The sequence below is a fragment of the Mustelus asterias genome, chromosome 5 (assembly GCF_964213995.1).
Source record: "Mustelus asterias chromosome 5, sMusAst1.hap1.1, whole genome shotgun sequence".
Classification (NCBI taxonomy): domain Eukaryota; kingdom Metazoa; phylum Chordata; class Chondrichthyes; order Carcharhiniformes; family Triakidae; genus Mustelus; species Mustelus asterias.
In genome coordinates this window covers 10,218,431-10,242,259 of record NC_135805.1, presented here as the reverse complement: position 1 = coordinate 10,242,259, position 23,829 = coordinate 10,218,431, and the positions used below count along the sequence as shown (strand labels likewise).

At 48.2% G+C, this 23,829-nt stretch overlaps 1 protein-coding gene across 2 annotated transcripts in view; it reads left to right on the top strand.

Moving 5' to 3' along the window:
• Positions 1–23,829, top strand: part of cul9 (cullin 9) — a 284,868-nt gene that overhangs the window by 101,809 nt on the left and 159,230 nt on the right. The window contains exons 10-15 of one of the 2 annotated variants that reach the window (XM_078212153.1): positions 4,263–4,486; positions 5,391–5,628; positions 9,561–9,666; positions 14,192–14,419; positions 16,700–16,790; positions 19,745–19,916. In XM_078212153.1, coding sequence (XP_078068279.1) covers positions 4,263–4,486; positions 5,391–5,628; positions 9,561–9,666; positions 14,192–14,419; positions 16,700–16,790; positions 19,745–19,916 — 1,059 coding nt within the window. Of the gene's footprint in view, positions 1–4,262; positions 4,487–5,390; positions 5,629–9,560; positions 9,667–14,191; positions 14,420–16,699; positions 16,830–19,744; positions 19,917–23,829 lie in introns of both variants that reach the window. The other variant, XM_078212152.1, reaches the window with a different exon arrangement.

Below are 23,829 nucleotides of genomic sequence, written 5' to 3'. Positions count from 1 at the left end.
CGCCGACCCTCCGCTCGCTGCTTCCCTCCGCCGACCCCTCCCCGCCTGCTGCTTCCCTCCCCCCGACCTTCCCGCTCGCCACATCCCTCCCCCCGACCCTCCCGCCTGCTGCTTCCATCCCCCCGACCCCCCCCCCCCCCCCGCTCACCACTTCCCTCCCCCCCCCGACCGCTGCTGCTTCCCTCCCCCCAACCCCCCCGCTCGCCGCTTCCCTCCCACGACCCTCCCGCCTGCTGCTTCCTTCCCCCCGACCATCCCGCTCGCCACATCCCTCCCCCCGACCCTCCCGCCTGCTGCTTCCATCCCCCCGACCCCCCCCCCCGACCCCCCCGCTCACCACTTCCCTCCCCCGACCCTCCCGCGCGCCGCTTCCCTCCCCCCGACCCCTCCACTCGCCACTTCCCTCCCCCGACCGTCCCGCCTGCTGCTTCCCTCCCCCCGACCCTCCCGCCTGCTGCTTCCCTCCCCCCGACCCTCCCGCTCGCTGCTTCCATCCCCCTGACCCCCCCGCTCACCACTTCCCTCCCCCCGACCCTCCCGCCTGCTGCAGCTTCCCTCCCCCAACCCCCCCGCTCGCGGCTTCCCTCCCCCGACCCTCCCGCTCGCTGCTTCCCTCCCCCCGACCCCCCCGCTCACCACTTCCCTCCCCCCAACCCCCCCGCTCGCTGCTTCCCTCCCCCGACCCTCCCGCCTGCTGCTCCCTCCCCCCGACCCCCCCGCTCGCTGCTTCCCTCCCCCCCGACCCCCCCGCTCGCTGCTTCCCTCCCCCCGACCCTCCCCGCCTGCTGCTTCCCTCCCCCCGACCCTCCCGCCTGCTGCTTCCCTCCCCCCCGACCCTCCCGCCTGCTGCTTCCCTCCCCCTGACCCCTCCGCTCACCACTTCCCTCCCCCCGACCCTCCCGCCTGCTGCAGCTTCCCTCCCCCCAACCCCCCGCTCGCTGCTTCCCTCCCCCCGACCCCCCCGCTCACCACTTCCCTCCCCCCGACCCTCCCGCTCGCTGCTTTCCTCCCCCCAACCCCCCGCTCACCACTTCCCTCCTCCCGTACCCTCCCGCCTGCTGCTTCCCTCCCCCCAACCCCCCCGCTCGCTGCTTCCCTCCCCCGACCCTCCCGCCTGCTGCTTCCCTCCCCCCGACCTTCCCGCTCGCCACATCCCTCCCCCCGACCCTCCCGCCTGCTGCTTCCATCCCCCCGACCCCCCCCCCGCTCACCACTTCCCTCCCCCCCGACCGCTGCTGCTTCCCCTCCCCCAACCCCCCGCTCGCCGCTTCCCTCCCACGACCCTCCCGCCTGCTGCTTCCCTCCCCCCGACCATCCCGCTCGCCACATCCCTCCCCCCGACCCTCCCGCCTGCTGCTTCCATCCCCCCGACCCCCCCCCCCCCCCGCTCACCACTTCCCTCCGCCCCCCGACCCTCCCGCCCTGCTGCTGCTTCCCTCCCCCCAACCCCCCCGCTTGCTGCTTCCCTCCCCCTGACCCTCCCGCATGCTGCTTCCCTCCCCCTGACCCTCCCGCTCGCTGCTTCCCTCCCCCCGACCCCCCCGCTCACCACTTCCCTCCCCCCGACCCTCCCACCTGCTGCTTCCCTCCCCCGACCCTCCCGCTCGCTGCTTCCCTCCCCCGACCCTCCCGCTCGCTGCTTCCCTCCCCCCAACCCTCCCACCTGCTGCTTCCCTCCCCCTGACCCCCCCCCGCTCGCTGCTTCCCTCCCCCTGACCCCCCGCTCCCTGCTTCCCTCCCCCCGACCCTCCAGCTCGCTGCTTCCCTCCCCCAACCCTCCCGCACGCTGCTTCCCCCCCCCCAACCACCACGCTCGCCACATCCCACCCCCCGCCCGCCGCTTCCCTCCCCCGACCCCCCCCGCTCGCCACTTCCCTCCCCCGACCCTCCCGCTCGCTGCTTCCCTCCCTCTGACCTTCCCGCTCGCTGCTTCCCTCCCCCTGACCCTCCCGCTCGCTGCTTCCCTCCCCCTGACCTTCCCGCTCGCTGCTTCCCTCCCCCTGACCCTCCCGCTCGCTGCTTCCCTCCCCCCGACCCTCCCGCTCGCTGCTTCCCTCCCCCGACCCTCCCGCCTGCTGCAGCTTCCCTCCCCCCAACCCCCCCGCTCGCTGCTTCCCTCCCCCCGACCCTCCCGCTCGCTGCTTCCCTCCCCCCGACCCTCCCGCTCACCACTTCCCTCCCCCCGACCCACCCGCTCGCTGCTTCCCTCCCCCCAACCCCCCCGCTCACCACTTCCCTCCCCCCGACCCACCCGCTCGCTGCTTCCCTCCCCCCAACCCCCCGCTCACCACTTCCCTCCTCCCGACCCCCCCGCTCGCTGCTTCCCTCCGCCGACCCTCCCGCCTGCTGCTTCCCTCCCCCCGACCTTCCCGCTCGCCACATCCCTCCCCCCGACCCTCCCGCCTGCTGCTTCCATCCCCCCGACCCCCCCCCCCCCCCCGCTCACCACTTCCCTCCCCCCCCCGACCGCTGCTGCTTCCCTCCCCCCAACCCCCCCGCTCGCCGCTTCCCTCCCACGACCCTCCCGCCTGCTGCTTCCTTCCCCCCGACCATCCCGCTCGCCACATCCCTCCCCCCGACCCTCCCGCCTGCTGCTTCCATCCCCCCGACCCCCCCCCCCACCCCCCGCTCACCACTTCCCTCCGCCCCCCGACCCTCCCGCCTGCTGCTGCTTCCCTCCCCCCAACCCCCCCGCTTGCTGCTTCCCTCCCTCTGACCTTCCCGCTCACTGCTTCCCTCCCCCTGACCCTCCCGCATGCTGCTTCCCTCCCCCTGACCCTCCCGCTCGCTGCTTCCCTCCCCCCGACCCCCCCGCTCACCACTTCCCTCCCCCCGACCCTCCCACCTGCTGCTTCCCTCCCCCGACCCTCCCGCTCGCTGCTTCCCTCCCCCGACCCTCCCGCTCGCTGCTTCCCTCCCCCCAACCCTCCCACCTGCTGCTTCCCTCCCCCTGACCCCCCCCGCTCGCTGCTTCCCTCCCCCTGACCCCCCCGCTCCCTGCTTCCCTCCCCCCGACCCTCCAGCTTGCTGCTTCCCTCCCCCAACCCTCCCGCACGCTGCTTCCCTCCCCCCAACCACCACGCTCGCCACATCCCACCCCCGACCCCCCCGCCCGCCGCTTCCCTCCCCCGACCCCCCCCGCTCGCCACTTCCCTCCCCCGACCCTCCCGCTCGCTGCTTCCCTCCCTCTGACCTTCCCGCTCGCTGCTTCCCTCCCCCTGACCCTCCCGCACGCTGCTTCCCTCCCCCTGACCCTCCCGCTCGCTGCTTCCCTCTGCCCGACCCTCTCGCTCGCTGCTTCCCTCCCCCTGACCCTCCCGCTCGCTGCTTCCCTCTGCCCGACCCTCTCGCTCGCCACACCCCTCCCCCCGACCCTCCCGCTAGCTGCTTCCCTCCCCCCGACCCTCCCGCTCGCTGCTTCCCTCCCCCTGACCCTCCCGCTCGCTGCTTCCCTCCCCCCGACCCCCCCGCTCACCACTTCCCTCCCCCCGACCCTCCCACCTGCTGCTTCCCTCCCCCGACCCTCCCGCTCGCTGCTTCCCTCCCCCGACCCTCCCGCTCGCTGCTTCCCTCCCCCCAACCCTCCCACCTGCTGCTTCCCTCCCCCTGACCCCCCCCCCGCTCGCTGCTGCTTCCCTCCCCCTGACCCCCCCGCTCCCTGCTTCCCTCCCCCCGACCCTCCAGCTCGCTGCTTCCCTCCCCCAACCCTCCCGCACGCTGCTTCCCTCCCCCCAACCACCACGCTCGCCACATCCCACCCCCGACCCCCCCGCCCGCCGCTTCCCTCCCCCGACCCCCCCCGCTCGCCACTTCCCTCCCCCGACCCTCCCGCTCGCTGCTTCCCTCCCTCTGACCTTCCCGCTCGCTGCTTCCCTCCCCCTGACCCTCCCGCTCGCTGCTTCCCTCCCCCCGACCCTCCCGCTCCCTGCTTCCCTCCCTCTGACCTTCCCGCTCGCTGCTTCCCTCCCCCTGACCCTCCCGCTCGCTGCTTCCCTCCCCCCGACCCTCCCGCTCGCTGCTTCCCTCCTCCTGACCCTCCCGCTCGCTGCTTCCCTCCTCTGACTGAAACCCTGGACCTTTGGTTCACACATTGTTGGATACTCAGATATTGTTTCTTTGAATGGTTTTTCCCATTGTTGGATTGAATACTGAATTGGCTTGAAATAAATCACCAGTTTGTAGCAATGAGAACGTTGTGGATTTCATTCCCTTCACCAGCTGATATTTTACCCTTTAATTGCTTTCCTTTCCTTCCTCTCCAGGTGCTCCTGTGCAGTTCAGGATGGTTTGTTAATTGTCATTATGCTGGTTTCTAATCACAAAAGCCTTGCAGAGTTGTTGGTATCTTGTGACATCTGCCCAATCCTGTATAACTGTATTGGAAACGGGAGCAGCTCCACAGGGAGCCATCAGCAGATGCTGGCTATCATGGCCCTCAGTAACATCTCTCTGAACCACAAACTCTCCACTGGAATTGAGAACAAAGGTAAAACAAGATGCTGTTAAAACCCAGAATGATCACTTTCATGTACTTTAATGTACCTAAATGACTTAATCTTGGCAGACTATTTCAAAGAGCCATTTCTGTTCCTTTGTTCATTGTGTCTTTTACCTTTTTGACCAATCTGCAATGTGCGACCTTGTCAAACGCCTTGGTAAAATCAATGTACACTGCATCCACGTCGTTGACAAAGGGTCACCTGGGCTCGAAACGTCAGCGCTTTTCTCTCTTTACAGATGCTGCCAGACCTGCTGAGATTTTCCAGCGAATTCTCTTTTGGTTTCAGATTCCAGCATCCACAGTAATTTGTTTTTATCCACTGCACTACCCTCATCAACCCTTCCATGTCTGATCATATCAGACTGGAGCCTCTGGGGAAGGTTTTGTATGTTCAGGCTAGGGAAACGCAAGTTACTGCAACCAATACAGTTTTGTATTCACTTGATCTTGAGATTAGTTACTGTGACAAACTATTTGCCAGTTTATCCCTTTTCTGAAGTTTTGGTCACTTTTCCTTGTCGGCTGTGGTCAGTATTTCTCTATCACAGCTGAGCCTCACAATATGATTTGTAGCTGAGAATGAACTTGAGCACCTGGTGATCAACTTGGAGATGTTGGAAATTGTCTTTAAATTGATGGGAAAGTATAATTTCCAAATGCTGTTCTAAATTGGATTTATCTAAAATTTCCATGAATTAAAATAACTTTGGACATTGGTTTTCATCAGTTGAGTGAATTTCTAATGGGAGACAGAGTTGAACGACAAAAAATAGCTTCAGAGATTAATGGTTTAATTGCAATATTATTTCTAAATAATAATTGATAATTCCCTGCAGGGAATATTTGTTGATTGGTTAGACAATAGTGAAATTATTCTTCAATATTTTAGGATCGAAAGAGGCCTTAAACCTGAAGGATGCAGAGTTGAAGATGCTGCTTGTGAGCTTAAAGGAGCAGAGCGGCACCAAGGAGATCATTCTTTCACTGGAGCGCTGGATTTGTGATGAGACAACTGGGCTGGAATCTCAGATTGCAGATATTATGAAGGATAAAGAAGCCTTCCAGTCACTGGTGCAGGGATTGGACCATTTCCGCTCAGAAAAGGCTGTACAACAGGCTATCATTCGGTGAGTGATGTGGTTAACTAGGTTGGCCAGACAGAGAGTAAAGCTCCTACTGGCCTACAGAACAGGGTTCGTCTCCCGACAGATGACATTTTTCATCAAATCATGGACAAAGAGCTGAACCCAAGAGGTGAGGGGAAAGTGACTGACCTTGACACCAGGAATTCCCAGCAAAATTATGGTCACTGGGAATCAGAAGGAGAAATCTCCACTGGTTGGAGGCATTTCTAGCGCAAAGGAAGGCAGTCATCATTGTTGGAGGTCAATCATCTAAACTCCAGAACATCATTGCAGGATTTCCTCAGGGTAGTGTCCAAAGTCCAACCATCTTTACAGCTTTAGCTGCTTGTGTCTATAATTGAAGAGAGGAGAATGTGCGACAAGACCTGGGTGTCCTTGTACATTAGTCACTGAAGGTAAGCATGCAGGTGCAGCAGGCGGTAAAGAAGGCAAATGGTATGTTGACCTCCATAGCAACAGGATTTGAGTACAGGAGCAGAGATGTCTTGCTGAAATTATATCGGGCCTTGGTGAGGCCACACCTGGAATATTGTATGCCCTTTTGATCTCCTTATCTGAGGAAGGATGTTCTTGCTATAAAGGGAGTACAGCGAAGGTTTACCAGACTGATTCCTGGGATGGCAGGACTGAGGAGAGATTGAGTCGGTTAGTATTATATTTGCAAGAGTTCAGAAGAATTTAGGGGGGAGATCTCATAGAAACCGTATGAAATTCTAACAGGACTAGACAGGATGGATGCAGGAAAGATGTTCTTGATGGTGATTATAGACTGGTTAGTCTTACTTCGGTGGTTGGTAAATTGATGAAAAAGGTCCTTAGAGATGGGATTTACGACCATTTAGAAAGGTGCGGATTAATCCGGGATAGTCAGCAAGGGCAAGTCGTGCCTCACAAATTTGATAGAATTTTTTGAGGAGGTAACTAAGTGTGTTGATGAAGGTAGGGCAGTTGATGTCATATACATGGATTTTAGTAAGGCGTTTGATAAGGTCCCCCATGGTCGGCTTAGTGAGGAGGTGTGGGATAGAGGGAAAGTTGGCCGATTGGATAGGTAACTGGCTGTCTGATCGAAGACAGAGGGTGGTGGTCGATGGAAAATTTTCGGATTGGAGGCAGGTTGCTAGCGGAGTGCCGCAGGGATCAGTGCTTGGTCCTCTGCTCTTTGTGATTTTTATTAATGACTTAGAGGAGGGGGCTGAAGGGTGGATCAGTAAATTTGCTGATGACACCAAGATTGGTGGAGTAGTGGATGAGGTGGAGGGCTGTTGTAGGCTGCAAAGAGACATAGATAGGATGCAAAGCTGGGCTGAAAAATGGCAAATGGAGTTTAACCCTGATAAATGTGAAGTGATTCATTTTGGTAGGACTAATTTAAATGTGGATTACAGGGTCAAAGGTAGGGTTCTGAAGACTGTGGCGGAACAGAGAGATCTTGGGGTCCATATCCACAGATCTCTAAAGGTTGCCACTCAAGTGGATAGGGCTGTGAAGAAGGCCTATAGTGTGTTAGCTTTTATTAACAGGGGGTTGGAGTTTAAGAGCCGTGGAGTTATGCTGCAACTGTACATGACCTTGGTGAGACCACATTTGGAATATTGTGTGCAGTTCTGGTCACCTCACTATAAGAAGGATGTGGAAGCGTTGGAAAGAGTGCAGAGGAGATTTACCAGGATGCTGCCTGGTTTGGAGGGTAGGTCTTATGAGGAAAGATTGAGGGAGCTAGGGCTGTTCTCTCTGGAGCGGAGGAGGCTGAGGGGAGACTTAATAGAGGTTTATAAAATGATGAAGGGGATAGATAGAGTGAACGTTCAAAGACTATTTCCTCGGGTGGATGGAGCTATTACAAGGGGGCATAACTATAGGGTTCGTGGTGGGAGATACAGGAAGGATATCAGAGGTAGGTTCTTTACGCAGAGAGTGGTTGGGGTGTGGAATGGACTGCCTGCAGTGATAGTGGAGTCAGACACTTTAGGAACATTTAAGCGGTTATTGGATAGGCACATGGAGCACACCAGGATGATAGGGAGTGAGATAGCTTGATCTTGGTTTCAGATAAAGCTCGGCACAACATCGTGGGCCGAAGGGCCTGTTCTGTGCTGTACTGTTCTATGTTCTATGGTGGGTGTGCCCGGAACCAGAAATCATAGTCTAAATATACAGGGTAAAACCTTTAGGACTGAGGTACGAAGAAATTACCTCACCCAGAGAGTGATGGGCATGTGGAATTTGCTACCACAGAAAGCAGTTGAGGCCAAAGCTTTGAATGTTTTCAAGAAGGACTTAGATATAACTCTTGCGACAAAGGGGATCAAAGGATATGGGGGGGAAGGCAGGATCAGGCTGTTAAGTTGGATGATCAGCCATGATCATAATGAATGGTAGAGCAGGCTCGAGGGGTCAAATGGCCTCCTTCTGCTCCTATTTTCCATGTTTTTACGTTTTTGTCAATGATCTTCCCTCTGTCATAAGGTCAAAAGTTGGGGATGTTCGCTGATAATTGCCTAATGTTCATGTTCAGTACCTTTGTGAAGACTCAGATTCTGAAGCACCCATGTCCATATGCAGATGGACCTGGACAGCATTCAAGCTTGGGCTGCTAATAAATGGCATTTTAATCTAGGAGTGCCCTTCTCTTGTTGGGCTTGCTGCATATTGAATAAAAATGTTCTCTTCAATGCATTTTAAGAATTCTGCACCCGTTTTAGGTTTCATACTGATATCCCCGTTTTATTAGTCAGTTCACAGTTCTGATTGCTCTTTTGTGACTCCCTCCCTTTTTATCCCAGCTTAAAGCCTGTACTCAGGAATGTCGAACTGCCATTTCTTCACGCCTTCCCTTCATTGAGCTAAGTTTCAGTAATAACTATAATACTGCATTTTCAAGTATCCATTTGTGCCCTCAGTTGATCTGTTTTACTCACTGAACTCCATACATTGAAGTATATACAAATAATCATAACTCCTTTGTTTTGTAAGGGACTACTTATAGTTTTAAGTAAATTATATTTGTATTTGTGGTTGTTCGGAACAAGAAATACCTTTAAGTTTAGTTCATATTGTTTTATTTATGTTAAGAAAAGTGAAACTTGGGTTTGGTGTCTCAGTTTTTTTTGGGAGTCTGGGCCCTGTTTGTATCAGTGCATTTTAATTATGTTTTATCACTCTTGAAGTGAAGAGATGAGTTACCAAAGAGCTAGTAGTTTAGAGGAAATTAAAACAGATTCAAAAAGTAGCAAAGAAGCTGCTATTTCTCGGAGGATCAGAGAAGAGACCCAGACAGATAAGGAGAGACAAGAAACACAGTTTCAGTTGGTATGGATATACATGGAGTGAAGACAAAAAGTGTCTATCGCTGAAAGTGATGTCAGACTGCTGAAGAAATTTTTTTGAGGAACTCCTACGTATTGCTCTGAAGTTAAAGTAATTGTGAATTTAGAGTGAGTTTTGTGGATCTCAAGGGAGATACCAATTGTGGAAGGACTTACAGTGAATGTCCAGAAGTCCGCTGGAAAAGAAAGCTCTTTGCAGCTGAACCAGTTCTGTCCTTGGTGTGGAAATATTCGAACCTCTTCATTGGAGTGTTGCGTCTGTAAGGGTATTATTGGGATAAAAGAGGTATCTTTTTTTTTCTTGGTGTCTGTGTTGCCATCTTTCCAACTTTTTGTTGTCCGTTGTTATATAGTTAGTATTTCTTGTTTAATAAATGTTTATCTTTTTGTTAAAGAGTCAACAGCAGAGTCCTGTAAAACTATTCAATAAATACCCTCCATGGTTTTTAAAAAAGATGATCCATTAATCCAGGCTGCATTCTGGGGTCTGACTTGTCAGTAAAAGAATCAGCTCGGATTATAAGTCTATTTGTTAGCCTTTCTTGATTGGGATTGAATAATGTCTCTTGTTTGGGTTTTTTTCAGAATTCTGAGCAAGTTTTTGGATAATTACCTGGAAGACCTGTTGCCCTGGCATGAAAGCATTGAACCATGTCTGTCATCCATGGCTGCTTACACCAATGATCGAGAGGTATGAGGGAACGGTTTCTACTTTCTCATGCTCTCCTGGTCCCTTCTAAGCTACCTGGACTATAAAGTATACATACCTTCTATCTGTATCCATACTGTACTGAGTCAGGATTCATTACACTGTCAAAAAAGCAAATTACGGTGGATACTGCAATCTGAAACAAAAACAGAAAATGCTGGAAAATTGCAGCAGGTTTGACAGGATTTGTGGAGAGATGACTTGTCACCAGACTCGTCGTCAGTCGAAGAGTCATCCAGACTTGAAACGTTGGCTCTGTCCTCTCTCCACAGATGCTGTCAGACCTGTTGAGATTTTCCAGCGTTTTCTGTTTTTGTTTCATTGCACTGTCTCAGTTTCACTTCCATTCTCTCCATATGGTTAATAACAGTGGAACTTGTTACGTTGCATTTTTCCCATCCTTCTATAATCAATCGGCTTTTAAAATTCAGGTTTGACATTGTTTGACTTCCTAATCTCCACTGTCTATGTTTTTCATGTTTGGCATTGCCCTAATTTGTGCATTTGGCAATTATTCAATCTTTCTCAATTGTATAAAGTATATTTGATAAAGCAGCAAATATGCAAAAGCATATTACTGTGTTTTTGCTCATGTAATCCTATAAAAAGATAATCTGGCATCTATTAACCCGAAATGCAGCTATAATTTGTACAAAGTGGGGTGGGGGACTTGAACTCCATCATGCCTCGGTCTTGCCACCACTGAGTGAGCTGCTCGCATCCTGAAGAGCATAAATCTCAGACTGGATCTGTGGCTGATGATGGGAGTGGGAAAAGAGGGAAAGAATATACTTAACCTCGTACTCACCAATCTATATGTCTCAGATGCTTCTGTCCATGTCAGTGTTGGTAGGAGTGACTACTGCAGTGCTGTTGTGGAGTTGGCAGTCATGCCATACCCAGCCATAAATGATGGTGGATGGTTAAACAAGTCACTGGAAGTGGAGCCTCCACAAATATTTCCATCCTCAAGCCTAAGGAAAGCCGAACACATCAGTGCAAAAGACAAATCTGAAGTGTTTGCAACCATCTTCAGCTAGAGGTACCAAGTGGATGATCTAGCTCTGATTTCTCTCATGGCCCACTATATCATCGATGCCAGTTTTCATCCAATTCAGTTCACTCCACGTGATCGAGAAATGGCTGAACCCATCCCAGCTGTTGTACTGAAGACTTGCGACAGAGCTCGCCGTACCCTTAGCAAAGCTGTTCCATGACAGCTGCAACATCCGGGCGTGTCTTATTCACAAAAACAGGACAAATCCGACCTAGCCAATGACTGCCCCATCAGTCAAAGTGCTGGAAGTTGTCATTGACAATGCAGCCAAGCACTTACCACTGCGCAGTTTGGGTTCTGCTAGAACCAAAACAAAATACTGCGGATGCTGGGAAATTGAAATAAAAGCAGAAAGTATTCAGCAGGTCAGGCAGCATTTCGTCCGGGCAAAGAGCAAAATAGAGTTCATGTTTTAGGTGATGACATTTAATCAAAACTTGTATTCTACCAAGACCGTTGATCTCATCACAGCGTTGGCCCAAACATGGACAAAGGAACTCAGTTCCAGAACTGAGGTGAGCGAGAGTGCCCTTGACATCAAGGCAGCATTGACTGAGCACAATTACCCCAGCAAAATTGAAGTCAATGGGAATCAAAGGGGAAAAGGAACTCTGCCATGGCTGCAATCATATCGAGCATAAAGGAAGATGGTTGTTGTTGTTGGAAGCCTGTCTTGTCAGTCCAAGGAGATCACTGCAAGAGTTCCTCAGGGTAGTGTCCGAGGCCCATCTTCAGTTGCTTCATCAATGACCTTTCTTCCATCATAAAGTCAGAAGTGGGGATGTTCACAGATGAATGCACAGTGTTCAATATTCTTCATGACTCCATGGCACACCACATGAACTGTTAGTAGGGAGTTCCAACCAACAATGATGGAGTGGTGATATATTTCCAAGTCAGGTGGTATGTGGACTTGAGGGGAATTTGCAGTTGTTCCTAGGCTGCTCTTGGCCTTCCATAGGAAAGGGGTTGTGAGTTTGGAAGGTGTTGTTCAAGGAGCCTTGGTGAATTGTTGCTCTCACCAAATCAATTTGATTTATTATTGTTACATGTATTGAGATACAGTGAAAAGTATTGATTCTTGCATGCTATACGGACAAAACATACCGTTAATAAAGTTTAAAGTTTATTTATTAGTGTCATAAGTAGGCTTACACTAACACTGCAATGAAGTTACTATGAAATTCCCCTAGTCACCACACTCCGGCGCCTGTTCAGGACTGAATAGAGTACAGAGGGGGGAAGGAAAGGAGCGGTTGCAAAATATAGTGTTGTAATTACAGATAGGGTGTAGAGAAAGAGCAATGTAATATATGGTAGGTCCATTCTTGCACCTTGTAGATAGTACACAATGCTGGCAATATATGCTGGTGATGGAGGTTTTTTTAAAGTTTACTTATTAGTGTCACAAGTAGGCTTACATTAACACTGTAATGAAGCCACTGAAAATCCCCAAGTCACCACACTCTGGCACCTGTTTGGGTATACTGAGCGAGAATTTAGCACGGCCAATGCACCTAACCAGCACGTCTTTCGGACTGTGAAAGGAAACCCATGCAGACATGGGGAGAACATGCAGATTCCACACAGACAGTGACCCAAGACGGGAATCGATCCTGGATCTCTGGTGCTGTGAAGCTGCAGTGCTAACCACTGTGCCACCTGGGAGTGGAGGCCTGAGGCCTGCAGTTACTAATTTTGACAGTGTCAAAAAAAAATGTTGGGAAAAGCTGGCAGTGGGGCCAGCAAGCTACACACCACTCTTCCAGTCTGACTTGACACATTGTCAAAAAAGAGAAAATTCCACCAACTGTCTTTTACTTGGCTAAGTCAATTTTTACACTCCTTATTCATGTTAATCCAATTGGTAGTAAAGTTCTCTGTTGCTGAGTCTGTTTTTCTTTAAAATCATTACTGGGAAATGTGACTCTTTGCGGTTGAATGAATGTACAGACTGGAGGAATTTCTCTGAGGAAAGACTAAATCTTAGGACTATATTCACTGGCGTTTAGAAGAGTGAGAGGGATCTCATAGAAACTTATATAATTCTAAATGGGTTAGACAGGGTAGATTCAGAAAGGATGTTTCCAATGGTGGGGAAGTCCAGAACTAGGGGTCATAGTTTGAGGATAAGGGGTAAACCTTTTAGAACTGAGGTGAGGAGAAATTTCTTCACCCAGAGAGTGGTGAATGTGTGGAATTCACTCCCACAGAATGTAGCTGAGGCAAAAATGTTGTCTGATTTCAAGAAGAAATTAGATATAGCTCTTGGTGGGGCAAAAAGGCTCAAGGGATATGGAGGGAAGGGGAGTTATCAGAATATTGAATTTGATGATCAACCATGGTAATGAATGTCGGAGCAGGCTTGAAGAGCCAAATGGCCGACTCCTGTTTCTAGTTTCTATGCTTCTACATGCCTGCTGGTGATAGAACAGCCATCATATTTTCAGTTTGCTTTTCCATGCTTATAAACGTGGTTACTTGGGACTGGAGAAAGTGTACCCTTCAGTCTTTTTCTGTTCAGATCATGGAACAATAGAGCAGATGCTTTGTATTTATGTCTCTTATGAATGACAACTGACAAATGATGTTAAAGGGTTTTAAAGACCCTTTAACATCAAAACATGTCAACTTTAAAAGATTGTCTACAGTATTACATTACTATGTGCAAGTTCATATTTGGTCAAATCCTAAACACCTTGATATAATTTTGCCCTCGGGACTGTTCTCAAACTTGTGCAGTTTAAAATGTGATAGGCCATCCTAATAGAGTTTCTTTGCAGCCCAGGTTATGAGCAGTTGTAGCCCCACACCGTTTCTGAAAGTCCCAAAGTACAGCAGTTTCACCTATTGTTCATGTTTGAGTTGGACAGTCGGCATCAGTAATTTTCCACTCGTGGAAGGACAGCTCCATTGAGTCACAATCTGCTTTTTATCCCACCATTTCTTGAGGATGTGGGTTGTTGCTGGTTATTGGGAATGCTATGTTACCCAAGCTGCGAATGCTGGAATCTGAAATAAAACAGAAAATGACAAAGGGTCATCCAGACTCGAAACGTTGGCTCTATTCTCTCTCTATTGATGTTGTCAGACCTGCTGAGATTTTCCAGCATTTTCTGTTTTTGTTACTCAAGTTGTGTGTTGGTTTTGACCATGCCAGCAGCCTGTTGAAGTGCCATTCTAACCTCCACATACGCATCCTTTCCAACCACAGCATTTCCTGCTGGAGTGGGAGCTCTGACTAATGTATTTTTCTTTCCTTGCTGGTGTCTACGGATACAGTTTTCAATTGCAGTGTTCTGACTCAAATTGGTTAATTCACTCCAATCTCCAATTGTAGATTTTTATAGTTTGGCATCTTAACGGCAGTGCACAAGGGAAGCTGCTAATTTTAATCAAAACCTTCCCAATAATGGGTATTTTAAATGTTTTTAATCTCTTTGCCTTCAGGTACTACAGGATTTCATTAGGTTTCTGCACAGGCTAGCAACCGTGAACAAGGATTATGCAGTCGTCATGTGTCGGCTTGGGTCAAAAGAAACTCTGTCCAAGGCATTGGACAAACACAGTTCAGCTTTATTACTGGCTGCAGAGCTCCGAGATCTTGTCAGTGACTGTGAGAAATATGCAAGTCTTTACAAGAAAATGACTACCAGTATCCTGGCTGGTTGTATACAGGTAATTAGTTTGTTACTTTCTTTTCAGTTGCTTCTTTCAATGCTTCCCGCTTTGGAGTCCACTTCCACCGGCTGCTGCTGCCCCTACAGAACCTTGCACTAGTAAGCCTACACAGTGTGTTGACAATTTATTTTACCCATGCAGTCAAGCCTGATCATATCCTGGCCTGATATCTGTCCAAGGATCTCCAGATTGGTGTGGAGTAAATTGACATTGGGGAAAAATTGCTGCCTTTTATTCCTGACCCAACTTTGTCCAAGCCCCTGATACCCACCATTTCACCCTGTCTGAGATGAAATAACTCAACACTCACCAGTGAATGAGCCTGAGATGTGGCTCAGTATTGTACCTGGTGATGTAAATTACCCATCCAAGGAGGATTCACATTAGTTCAAAACCGTGTATATGTCCTGTATACTATACCTCAAGGAGCTTAATATTTCTGCATATTCTTAATATTGCTTAATATTCTTGTAAACACTCACCAGGACAAATGCAAGAAAACAAATTTCATAACATGTCTTATGGTCTTATGAGGAAAGGTTGAGGGAGCTGGGGCTGTTCTCTCTGGAGCGGAGGAGGCTGAGGGGAGACTTAATAGAGGTTTATAAAATGATGAAGGGGATAGATAGAGTGAACGTTCAAAGACTATTTCCTCGGGTGGATGGAGCTATTACAAGGGGGCATAACTATAGGGTTCGTGGTGGGAGATATAGGAAGGATATCAGAGGTAGGTTCTTTACGCAGAGAGTGGTTGGGGTGTGGAATGGACTGCCTGCAGTGATAGTGGAGTCAGACACTTTAGGAACATTTAAGCGGTTATTGGATAGGCACATGGAGCACACCAGGATGATAGGGAGTGGGATAGCTTGACCTTGGTTTCAGATAAAGCTCGGCACAACATCGTGGGCCGAAGGGCCTGTTCTGTGCTGTACTGTTCTATGTTCTATGTCTCTTTTCAGCAACGTTCAAATTCTACAAATGACTAAACATATATCGGGAACTCATAGAATCATAGAGGCTTACAGCATGGAAACAGGTCCTTCGGTCCAACTTGTCCATGCCGCCCTTTTTTTTAAAAACCCCTAAGCTAATCCCAATTGCCCGCATTTGGCCCATATCCCTCTATACCCATCGTACCCATGTAACTATCTAAATGCTTTTTAAAAGATAAAATTGTACCCGCCTCTACTACTACCTCTGGCAGCTCGTTCCAGACACTCACCACCCTCTGTGTGAAAAAATTGTCCCTCTGGACACTTTTGTATCTCTCTCCTCTCACCTTAAACCTATGCCCTCCGGTTTTAGACTCCCCTACCTTTGGGGAAAGATATTGACTATCTACCTTGTCTATGCCCCTCATTATTTTATAGAACTCTATAAGGTCACCCCTCAGCCTCCTATGCTCCAGAGAAAAAAGTCCCAGTCTATTCAGCCTCTCCTTATAACTCAAACCATCAAGTCCCGGTAGCATCCCAGTAAATCTTTTCTGCACTCTTTCTAGTTTAATATCCTTTCAATAATAGGGTGACCAGAATTGCACACAGTATTCCAAGTGTGGCCTCACCAATGTCTTGTACAACTTCAACAAGACGTTCCAACTCCTGTATTCAATGTTCTGACCAATGAAACCAAGCATGCCGAATGCCTTCTTCACCACTCTGCCCACCTGTGACTCCACTTTCAAGGAGCTATGAACATGTACCCCTAGATCTCTTTGTTCTGCAACTCTCCCCAATGCCCTACCATTAACTGTGTAAGTCCTGCTCTGGTTCAATCTACCAAAATGCATCACCTTGCATTATCTAAATTAAACTCCTAAACTGGCCTGTAATTTTCTGCTTTCTGTCTCCCTCTTTTTTGGGAGTTACATTTGTTACTTTCCAATTTAATGGAACCTTCCCCGAATCCAGGGAACTTTGGAAAATTAAAACTAATGCATCAACTATCTCACGAGCCACTTCTTTCAAGACCCTAGGATGAAAAGTTCATCAGGACCTGGGCACTTGTCAGCCTACAGCTCCAACACATTGTTCATTACCACTTCCCTGGAGATTGTAATTTCCTTCCTCCCTTCCATTTCCTGATTTAGTCATTTCTGGGATGTTAGTTGTGTACTCTATAGTTAAGACTGTAGAGCATTTAATAGATATGGGTGTGTGGCGTACATAAACTGTATTCCTGGTGGTCAATAAAAGGGACATCTTTGATGGGATGAATGGGTTCTTTTTAGTTCTGCAGTTTAATACCATGTATTTGATTTTTAAAAAACTCTTCCAGATGGTTTTGGGACAAATTGAGGAGCATAGACGCAGCCATCAGCCAATCAATATCCCTTTCTTTGATGTATTCCTGAGGAACCTCTGTCAAGGTCTGTCCGAACGGCTCAATGATAACAGACTGAATCACGGCAAGTTTAAATTACGCGTGGGGCTAAAAGAGAGCATCTCTTTTCTACTTCAATTCCTTGTTAAAATGAAAATATTCTAAAGCAGTTTTGTTTTTCTGCTTGTTTGATCAAAATGTGTATGAATAGCTGAACTTCATTGGAGTTATCTGCTTTCAGAATCCATGTAATCGCAACATTGAATTACTTGAAATTTGACTCCAGAGTGGATGGTGTTTATAATGAACTCTGTCTCATGACAGATTAGCAGGCAGTATTTAACTAACTGAACCTGTATTTGTATAGAGTCCATCTGGAACACTTTTGGAAGTCCTGGCCACCTAATCATTGGAAGAATATTATTGTCTTGAAAAGATTAAAATAGCAACAGCAAGGATTAGTCTTGGTATCAGGAATTTAAAATCTAAGGCATAATTTAAGGGGATCAGACTGATTTAGTTTCTTTGGAAAGTGGAAATTTGGGCAATAAATAATTAGACAAAAAACAAATCCAATTAAATAGATGGGTCAAAGTACTCAACAGTAACTAGACAGTTAAGAGGCACAATTGTACACTGATTGTCTGAAAGGAAAATGTGATCAATAACAAATCCACCACTAATAATCTTAATCTGGCACTTTGCAGCTAATCTGAAATTTACACATGGGACAGAAATAAAAGCTAGGTGTAAGAAAGGATGTGGAGAGCAGCTTTTGCACCTGGAGGTCAGAAAGCTACGTTACACTGTTACGATGCAGAGGTTGACCCCTTTTGAGAAATAACTCTGAATCCCTCAAAGAGGAATACCTCACCTCATAACCTATTAAAAGTGTGTGGGAAGGTGTGAACTGTTCTTCAGTAATGTTTAGTGGTTAACAAATACCTGACTCAGTGGCAGAGAGAAGCCCAGCTCCCACATGCTGTTCAGTTAGTTCAGCTAAGAGCTGTGGGCTGGAACTGACTTCCTGAGGCCTTTTGGGTTCTCTGCACACTGCCGTGAAAAATGGCCTTTGTTATACAATCCAAAACACAAAATGACCAAACCGTTCATTTAAAAGAGTCGTTCTTCTATGAAGCAAAGAAGCGAATTAAGTTGCAGTCTTTTGAAAGAGTCCTGAATTTCAGACCTTTGAAAGATTCAGTTATGTAGTCCAAGAATTATTGATGACTCTTGGTGACTGATTCAGAGATAACACAGTTCAACAATGTTTAAGCACTCCTCTGTGGAGTCAGCTGTATGCAGTGACTTCTTGAAAGAACATTTTTAAAATTTAAAGGATTTTAAATTTAACAATTTTCCTTAAAACCTATAATATCATAACGTCACAGCTGTGATGTGGAGATGCCACATCAGCTGTAACAACTGTTTTGGGCCAAATGCCTAAAACGTTTATATTCTAATTTACAGCAACTGTTCCCGTAAACACAAGAGGTGCCTAGGATTCTAAACATAACCCTTCAGTTTTGGGACGTATGCAGGAATAAACACCGCTTGAACAATTGCCTTTGAAAAAATTGAAGAAATTGGTTAGCATCTTCTTCCCACCTGCCTTACATGACTTCTTTAACCCAAATTCCCCCGCCCAGAATACACCTTGTCATCCTCAGTGCTTTTTCCAAGTGTCGTTCTACAGAGAGGAGCATTGATTCATCAGCTGGGGGGGCAGCGGGGGATGTGGCAGTCAGGGGGGTTTCCTCACCCATGTTTAAACTGATACCATCAGACTTCATGAGGTCTGGAGTCAGTGTTGAGGACCTCCAAGGCTACTCCCTTCCACCTATATACTGTACTGGGCCACCTCTGATGAGACATGGCATACCTAGGGAATGATCTTGGAGGCTTCTGGAACATTAGCTGGAAAGTATGATTTTGTGTGTATGGCTGCGTCAGGCCATTATTTGACATATCTGTAGGACACTTCTGCTAATTCTGGCACAAACCTTCAGATGTTAATAAGGTGGACTTTGCAGGGTTGAATGAGAATGTGCTAAGCTGGATGACGGATGGTTCCTTTGGTTTTATTATATTACTTTTCTGTAGTAGCTTGATATAACTGAGTGGCTTGTTAGAGCATTTCAGAGGGCAGTTCCGAGTCAAGCAGATTGCTGTGGGTCTGGAGTCAGTGTAGGCCAGACCGGGTAAGGATGGCAAATTTCCTTCTCTAAAGGGAATGAGTGAACCCGTGGGTTTTTAACCACAATCCAGTAGCATCATGGACATTATTAATTCCATACCTCCAGAGCATTAAGATTCTGGACTACTCATCCAGAAACATTGCTCGTATTATATCGCCTACAGGAGAGGATAGGTGGTGTGAAAATGTCACAGTCTCATAGTGAGGGGTTAGCCATTCAGAACGGAGCTGAGAGGGATATAAATCTTTGGAATTCTCTTCCCCAGACGCCTGTGTGCGCTCTGTCGTTGAGTATATTCAGGCCAGTGGTTGATAGATTATAAGATACTAAAGAAATTGAGGAATGTGCAGATAGGTGAAATTGAGGTAGAGATCAACTGTTATTTTGTTGAATGGCAGAGCAGGCTCGAACGACTAAATGTCCTGGCCTACTCCTGTTCTTATATCTTGTGTTCTCAGTCATATTGACTTAAGTGTGATTAATATTGTTGAGTATTGATACTGACGTGCTTAATCCAAATGACAACTCCTGTTTTCAGAACTTTTAGTGACTCGCAGATATATGGAGGAGGCAGTTCAGTCTCAGGATTTTAGTGGAGACATTTATAGACCACTTGCACCAAGGGAGTCACGGAGACCTCCTGACTTGATCAAGCCAGCAGTCTCTGATACTGCATTTTACTGTTTTTGAGTATTTTTGTTCAAATGTCATGTATTTTAAACCTGTTAAGATGCTGTGTAGGTTGTTTCCCTGGCTGGTGGTTACTATATTCCTTCCTTTCTTACTGTTCATCATTGTGTAGGTTCCAGTGTGGAGTTGAAAGAGGACAAATGTTGGGAGAAGGTGGAGGTGTCTTCCAATCATCACAGAGCGAGCAAGCTAACTGACAAGAACACCAAAACATACTGGGAATCAAATGGCAGCACAGGGTCCCATTACATTAACATCTACATGCACAAAGGGGTGGTCATCAGGTAAGTGTCAGGAACCTGGACTTTATGAGCTTAGGCATGTGTAAAGCGCACAATGATTTGTTACATTAGGACTGTTAAAGGATATTTCCCACTGCACAGAGCTGCTGAAAATACACCAGCAACTGCTGACTCATCTAATTTGCCATGTAGCAATCCTATTTATCTGAATAAACATTTTTCCTATGCACAGTTCTCCTACAAATTGGTGAATTGGCAAGTACTTTAAACTTAATCTTTTTATTACTAGATGCAAGAGTGGCACGGTGGTTAACACTGCTGCCTCACAGCGCCAAGGACCCGGATTCGATTTCAGCCTTGGGTGACTGTCTAGGCGGAGTTTGTACGTTTTTCCTGTGTCTGCGTGGGTTTCCTCTGAGTGCTGTGGTTTCCTCCCACAGTCCAAAGATGTGCAGATTAGGTAGATTGTCCATGCTAAATTAACGCTTAGTATCCCAAGATGTGTAGGTTAGGGGATTAGCGGGGTAAATGTGAGGGGTTATGGGTAGGCCTGGGTAAGGTGCTCTGTTGGAGAGTTGGTGCTGACCTGATGGGCTGAATGGCCTCCTGCACTGTAGGGGTTCTATGAAGAGTTGAAACTTCTGTGGTATTGCATATGGGTAATTGTGACCAAGTATTATCTTCAGTTTTAGCAAGTTATGAGGTGAGAGGCTGATTGTGGAATGAAGAGAGGTAGGAAGGAAGAAATTTCCTACAAGAAGGAAGGCTATTGGGGAAAAAAGCTTCAGCAAGGTGCAAGGAATGGAAAGAAGGCAACCTTGGCCAGGATGTGGGGTGAAGTACTGCAGTTTTTGGGAGTTGTGGGAATTAGAACAAAGAACAATCCAGCACAGGAACAGGCCCTTCGCCTCACCAAGCCTGCGCCAATACGTGGTTTCTATCCCTCCGTTCGCCTCCCGTTCATGTGTCTATCAAGATACACCTTGAATGTCACCTACATGCCTGCATACACCACCTCCACTGGCAGTCTGTTCCAGCCACCTACTACCCTCTGTGTGAAAAACTTTCCCTGCCCGTCTCCCCTAAATTTACCACCTCTCACTTTAAGCCTGTAGTCGACAGGCTTGAAGTCGACCCTTCCACGTTGGGAAAAAGCTTCTGACTCGCCACCCTGTCTATGCCTCTCATAATTTTGTAAACTTCTATCAGGTCGCCCCTCAGCCTCCGTTTTTCCAGTGACAAGAATCCGAGTTTATCCAACCTCTCCTCATAGCTAAAACCCTCCAGACCAGGCAACATCCTGGTAAACCTTCTTTGTGCCTTCTCCAAAGCATCCACGTTCTTCTGGTAGTGTGGCGACCAGAACTGCATGCAATAAAGTTTTATACAGCTGTAACATAACTTGCCAACTTTTATACTCGATGCCCTGGTCTTTGAAGGCAAGCATGCTGTATGTCTTCTTGACCATCTTATCCACCTATGTTGCCACTTTCGGGGACCCATGGACCTGTATGCCCAGATTTCTATTGTTTATATAAAAGTTTATTTTTATTAGTGTCACAAGTAGGCTTACATTAACGCTGCAAGAAGTTACTGTGAAAATCCCCTAGTAGCCACATTCCGGCGCCTGTTCGGGTACACTGAAGGAGAATTTAGCATGGTCAATGCACCTAATCAGCATGTCTTTGGACTTGTGGGAGGAAACCGGAGCACCTGGAGGAAACCCATGCAGGCACAGGGAAAACGTGCAGACTCCACACAGACAGTCACCCAAGCCGTGAATCAAACCCGGGTTCCTGGCGCTGTGAGGCAGCAGTGCGAACCACTGTGCCACCATGCTGCCCAAGATACCTCTGTATGTTAATGCTCCTAAGGGTTCTGCCATTTACTATATAATTTGCACCTGAATTTGCTCTTCCAAAATGCATCACCTCACATTTGTCCAGATTAAACTCCATCTGCCATTTCTCTGCCCAAGTTTCCAATCTATCTAAATCCTGTTGTATCCTCTGTCAACCCTCAGCACTATCAGGAACTCCGCCAATCTTTGTGTCATCTGCAAACTTACTAATCAGACCACCCACATTTTCCTCCAGATCATTTATATATACTACAAGCAACGGCGGTCTGAGCACTGATCCCTATGGAACATCACTAGTTACTGATCTCCATTCTGGAAATCACCCTTCCATCGCTACTCTGTCTTCTTTGACCAAGCCAGTGCTGTATTCACCTCGCCAGCACACCCCGGATCCCATGAGACTTTACCTTTCGTACCAGCCTGCCATGAGGGACCTTGCCAAATGCCTTACTAAAGTCCATATAGACAACACCCACCACCTTTCCCTCATCAATTATTCTTGTCACCTCATCAAAAAACTCAATCAAGTTGGTGAGACATGACCTTCCCAGCAGAAAGCCATGCTGCCTATTGCTAACAAGTCCATTCACTTCCAAATCTGCATATAAAGTTAAAATTAAAGTTTATTTATTAGTCACAAGACTTACATTAACACTGCAATGAAGTTACTGTGAAATTCCCCGTGTCACCACACTCCGGTGCCTGTTCGGGTCAAAGCACCTAACCAGCAAGTCTTTCGGACTGTGGGAGGAAACCCACGCAGACATGGGGAGAACGTGTAAACTTGCACAAACAGTGACCCAAGCCAGGAATCGAACCCAGGTCTCTGGTGCTGTGAGGCAGCAGTGCTAACCACTGTGCCACCGTGCTGCCCATAAATGCATCACTGATGAGGATGGGATAAAAAGAATAAAAAGCAGAATATTACTTCAATAGAAAATGACTGCAGAATTCTGAGGTGCAGAGGGATCTCGGTGTTGAAGTGCACAAGTCACAGAGTTAGTGTGCAGTTATAGCATATAATCAAGTAGGTTAATGGTATGCCATCTTTTATTACAAGAGGAATTGAACATAAAAGTAAGGATGTTATGTTTCAGTTATACAGGGCATTTGTGAGACCACATCTTGAATACTGTGTGCTTATTTAAGACAGGATGTAAATGTGTTGGAGGCAGTTGAAAAAATGTTTACTGGATTGATATGTGCAATGAGCAGTTAGTCTTGTTTGCACTGGAGTTTAGAAGAGTGAGGGGTGACTTGATTAAAGTAAATAAGATCCTGAATGATCTTGACACAGTGGATATGGAAAGGTTGAGCAGGATCCTGAGCCCACTCTCTCCGTCTGCTTGATCGTGGGCAGAGGCTCATCATCCGGCGAAACCTGGCGAGATTGTGAATCTCGCCGGTGAGTTTGTGATAGCCGATTTTCACCACCCCTCGCTGGCGATGTAATCAATACATTTTAATAAGGCTATATGTGATTCAACATCTTCCTTGCCAGATCTCTCCCCCCATCCATACCATGAGATCAGCGAGGATTACAACAGGTTCACTCAGACATGAACCTATTAAGGAGATCCCGCTGGATATGCCAAGGTCAGTATAACCCACAGGGGAGAGGGACATTGCCTGGCAGTGCCCAGTCAATGCCACCTGGCAGTGCCCCTGCCATAGGTTGGCACTGCCAGGTTGGCCCTAGGGGGAGTCGCACATCTGGGGACTTATCTATTTGTGGCGGGAAGTGGAAACAGATAGGCATTGGGAAGCTAGGACAGAGTGAGGGAGGCCACAGATATCTCCATGGTGGAGATTTTTTTCCTGAAGATTGTGCGAGTTTGGAACTCTGTGGGCAGGATTTTTTGGCCATGCTTGCCCCAAAACTGGAAAATCTCGCCTGAAAACTGGAAAATCTCGCCTGAGGTCAACAGATGTTTTCATGGTCTCTCTCTCCCTCCTCTCCCCCCCCCCTTGATTCCAGTGGCAGGCGGGACAGGAAAATTCCCCCCCTATGTCTCAGAAGCCAGTGGAATTAGGGTCATTGAATATTTAGGCAAGGGAACCGAAGGTTAGCGGGGATAGAAAGGAGTATGGAAT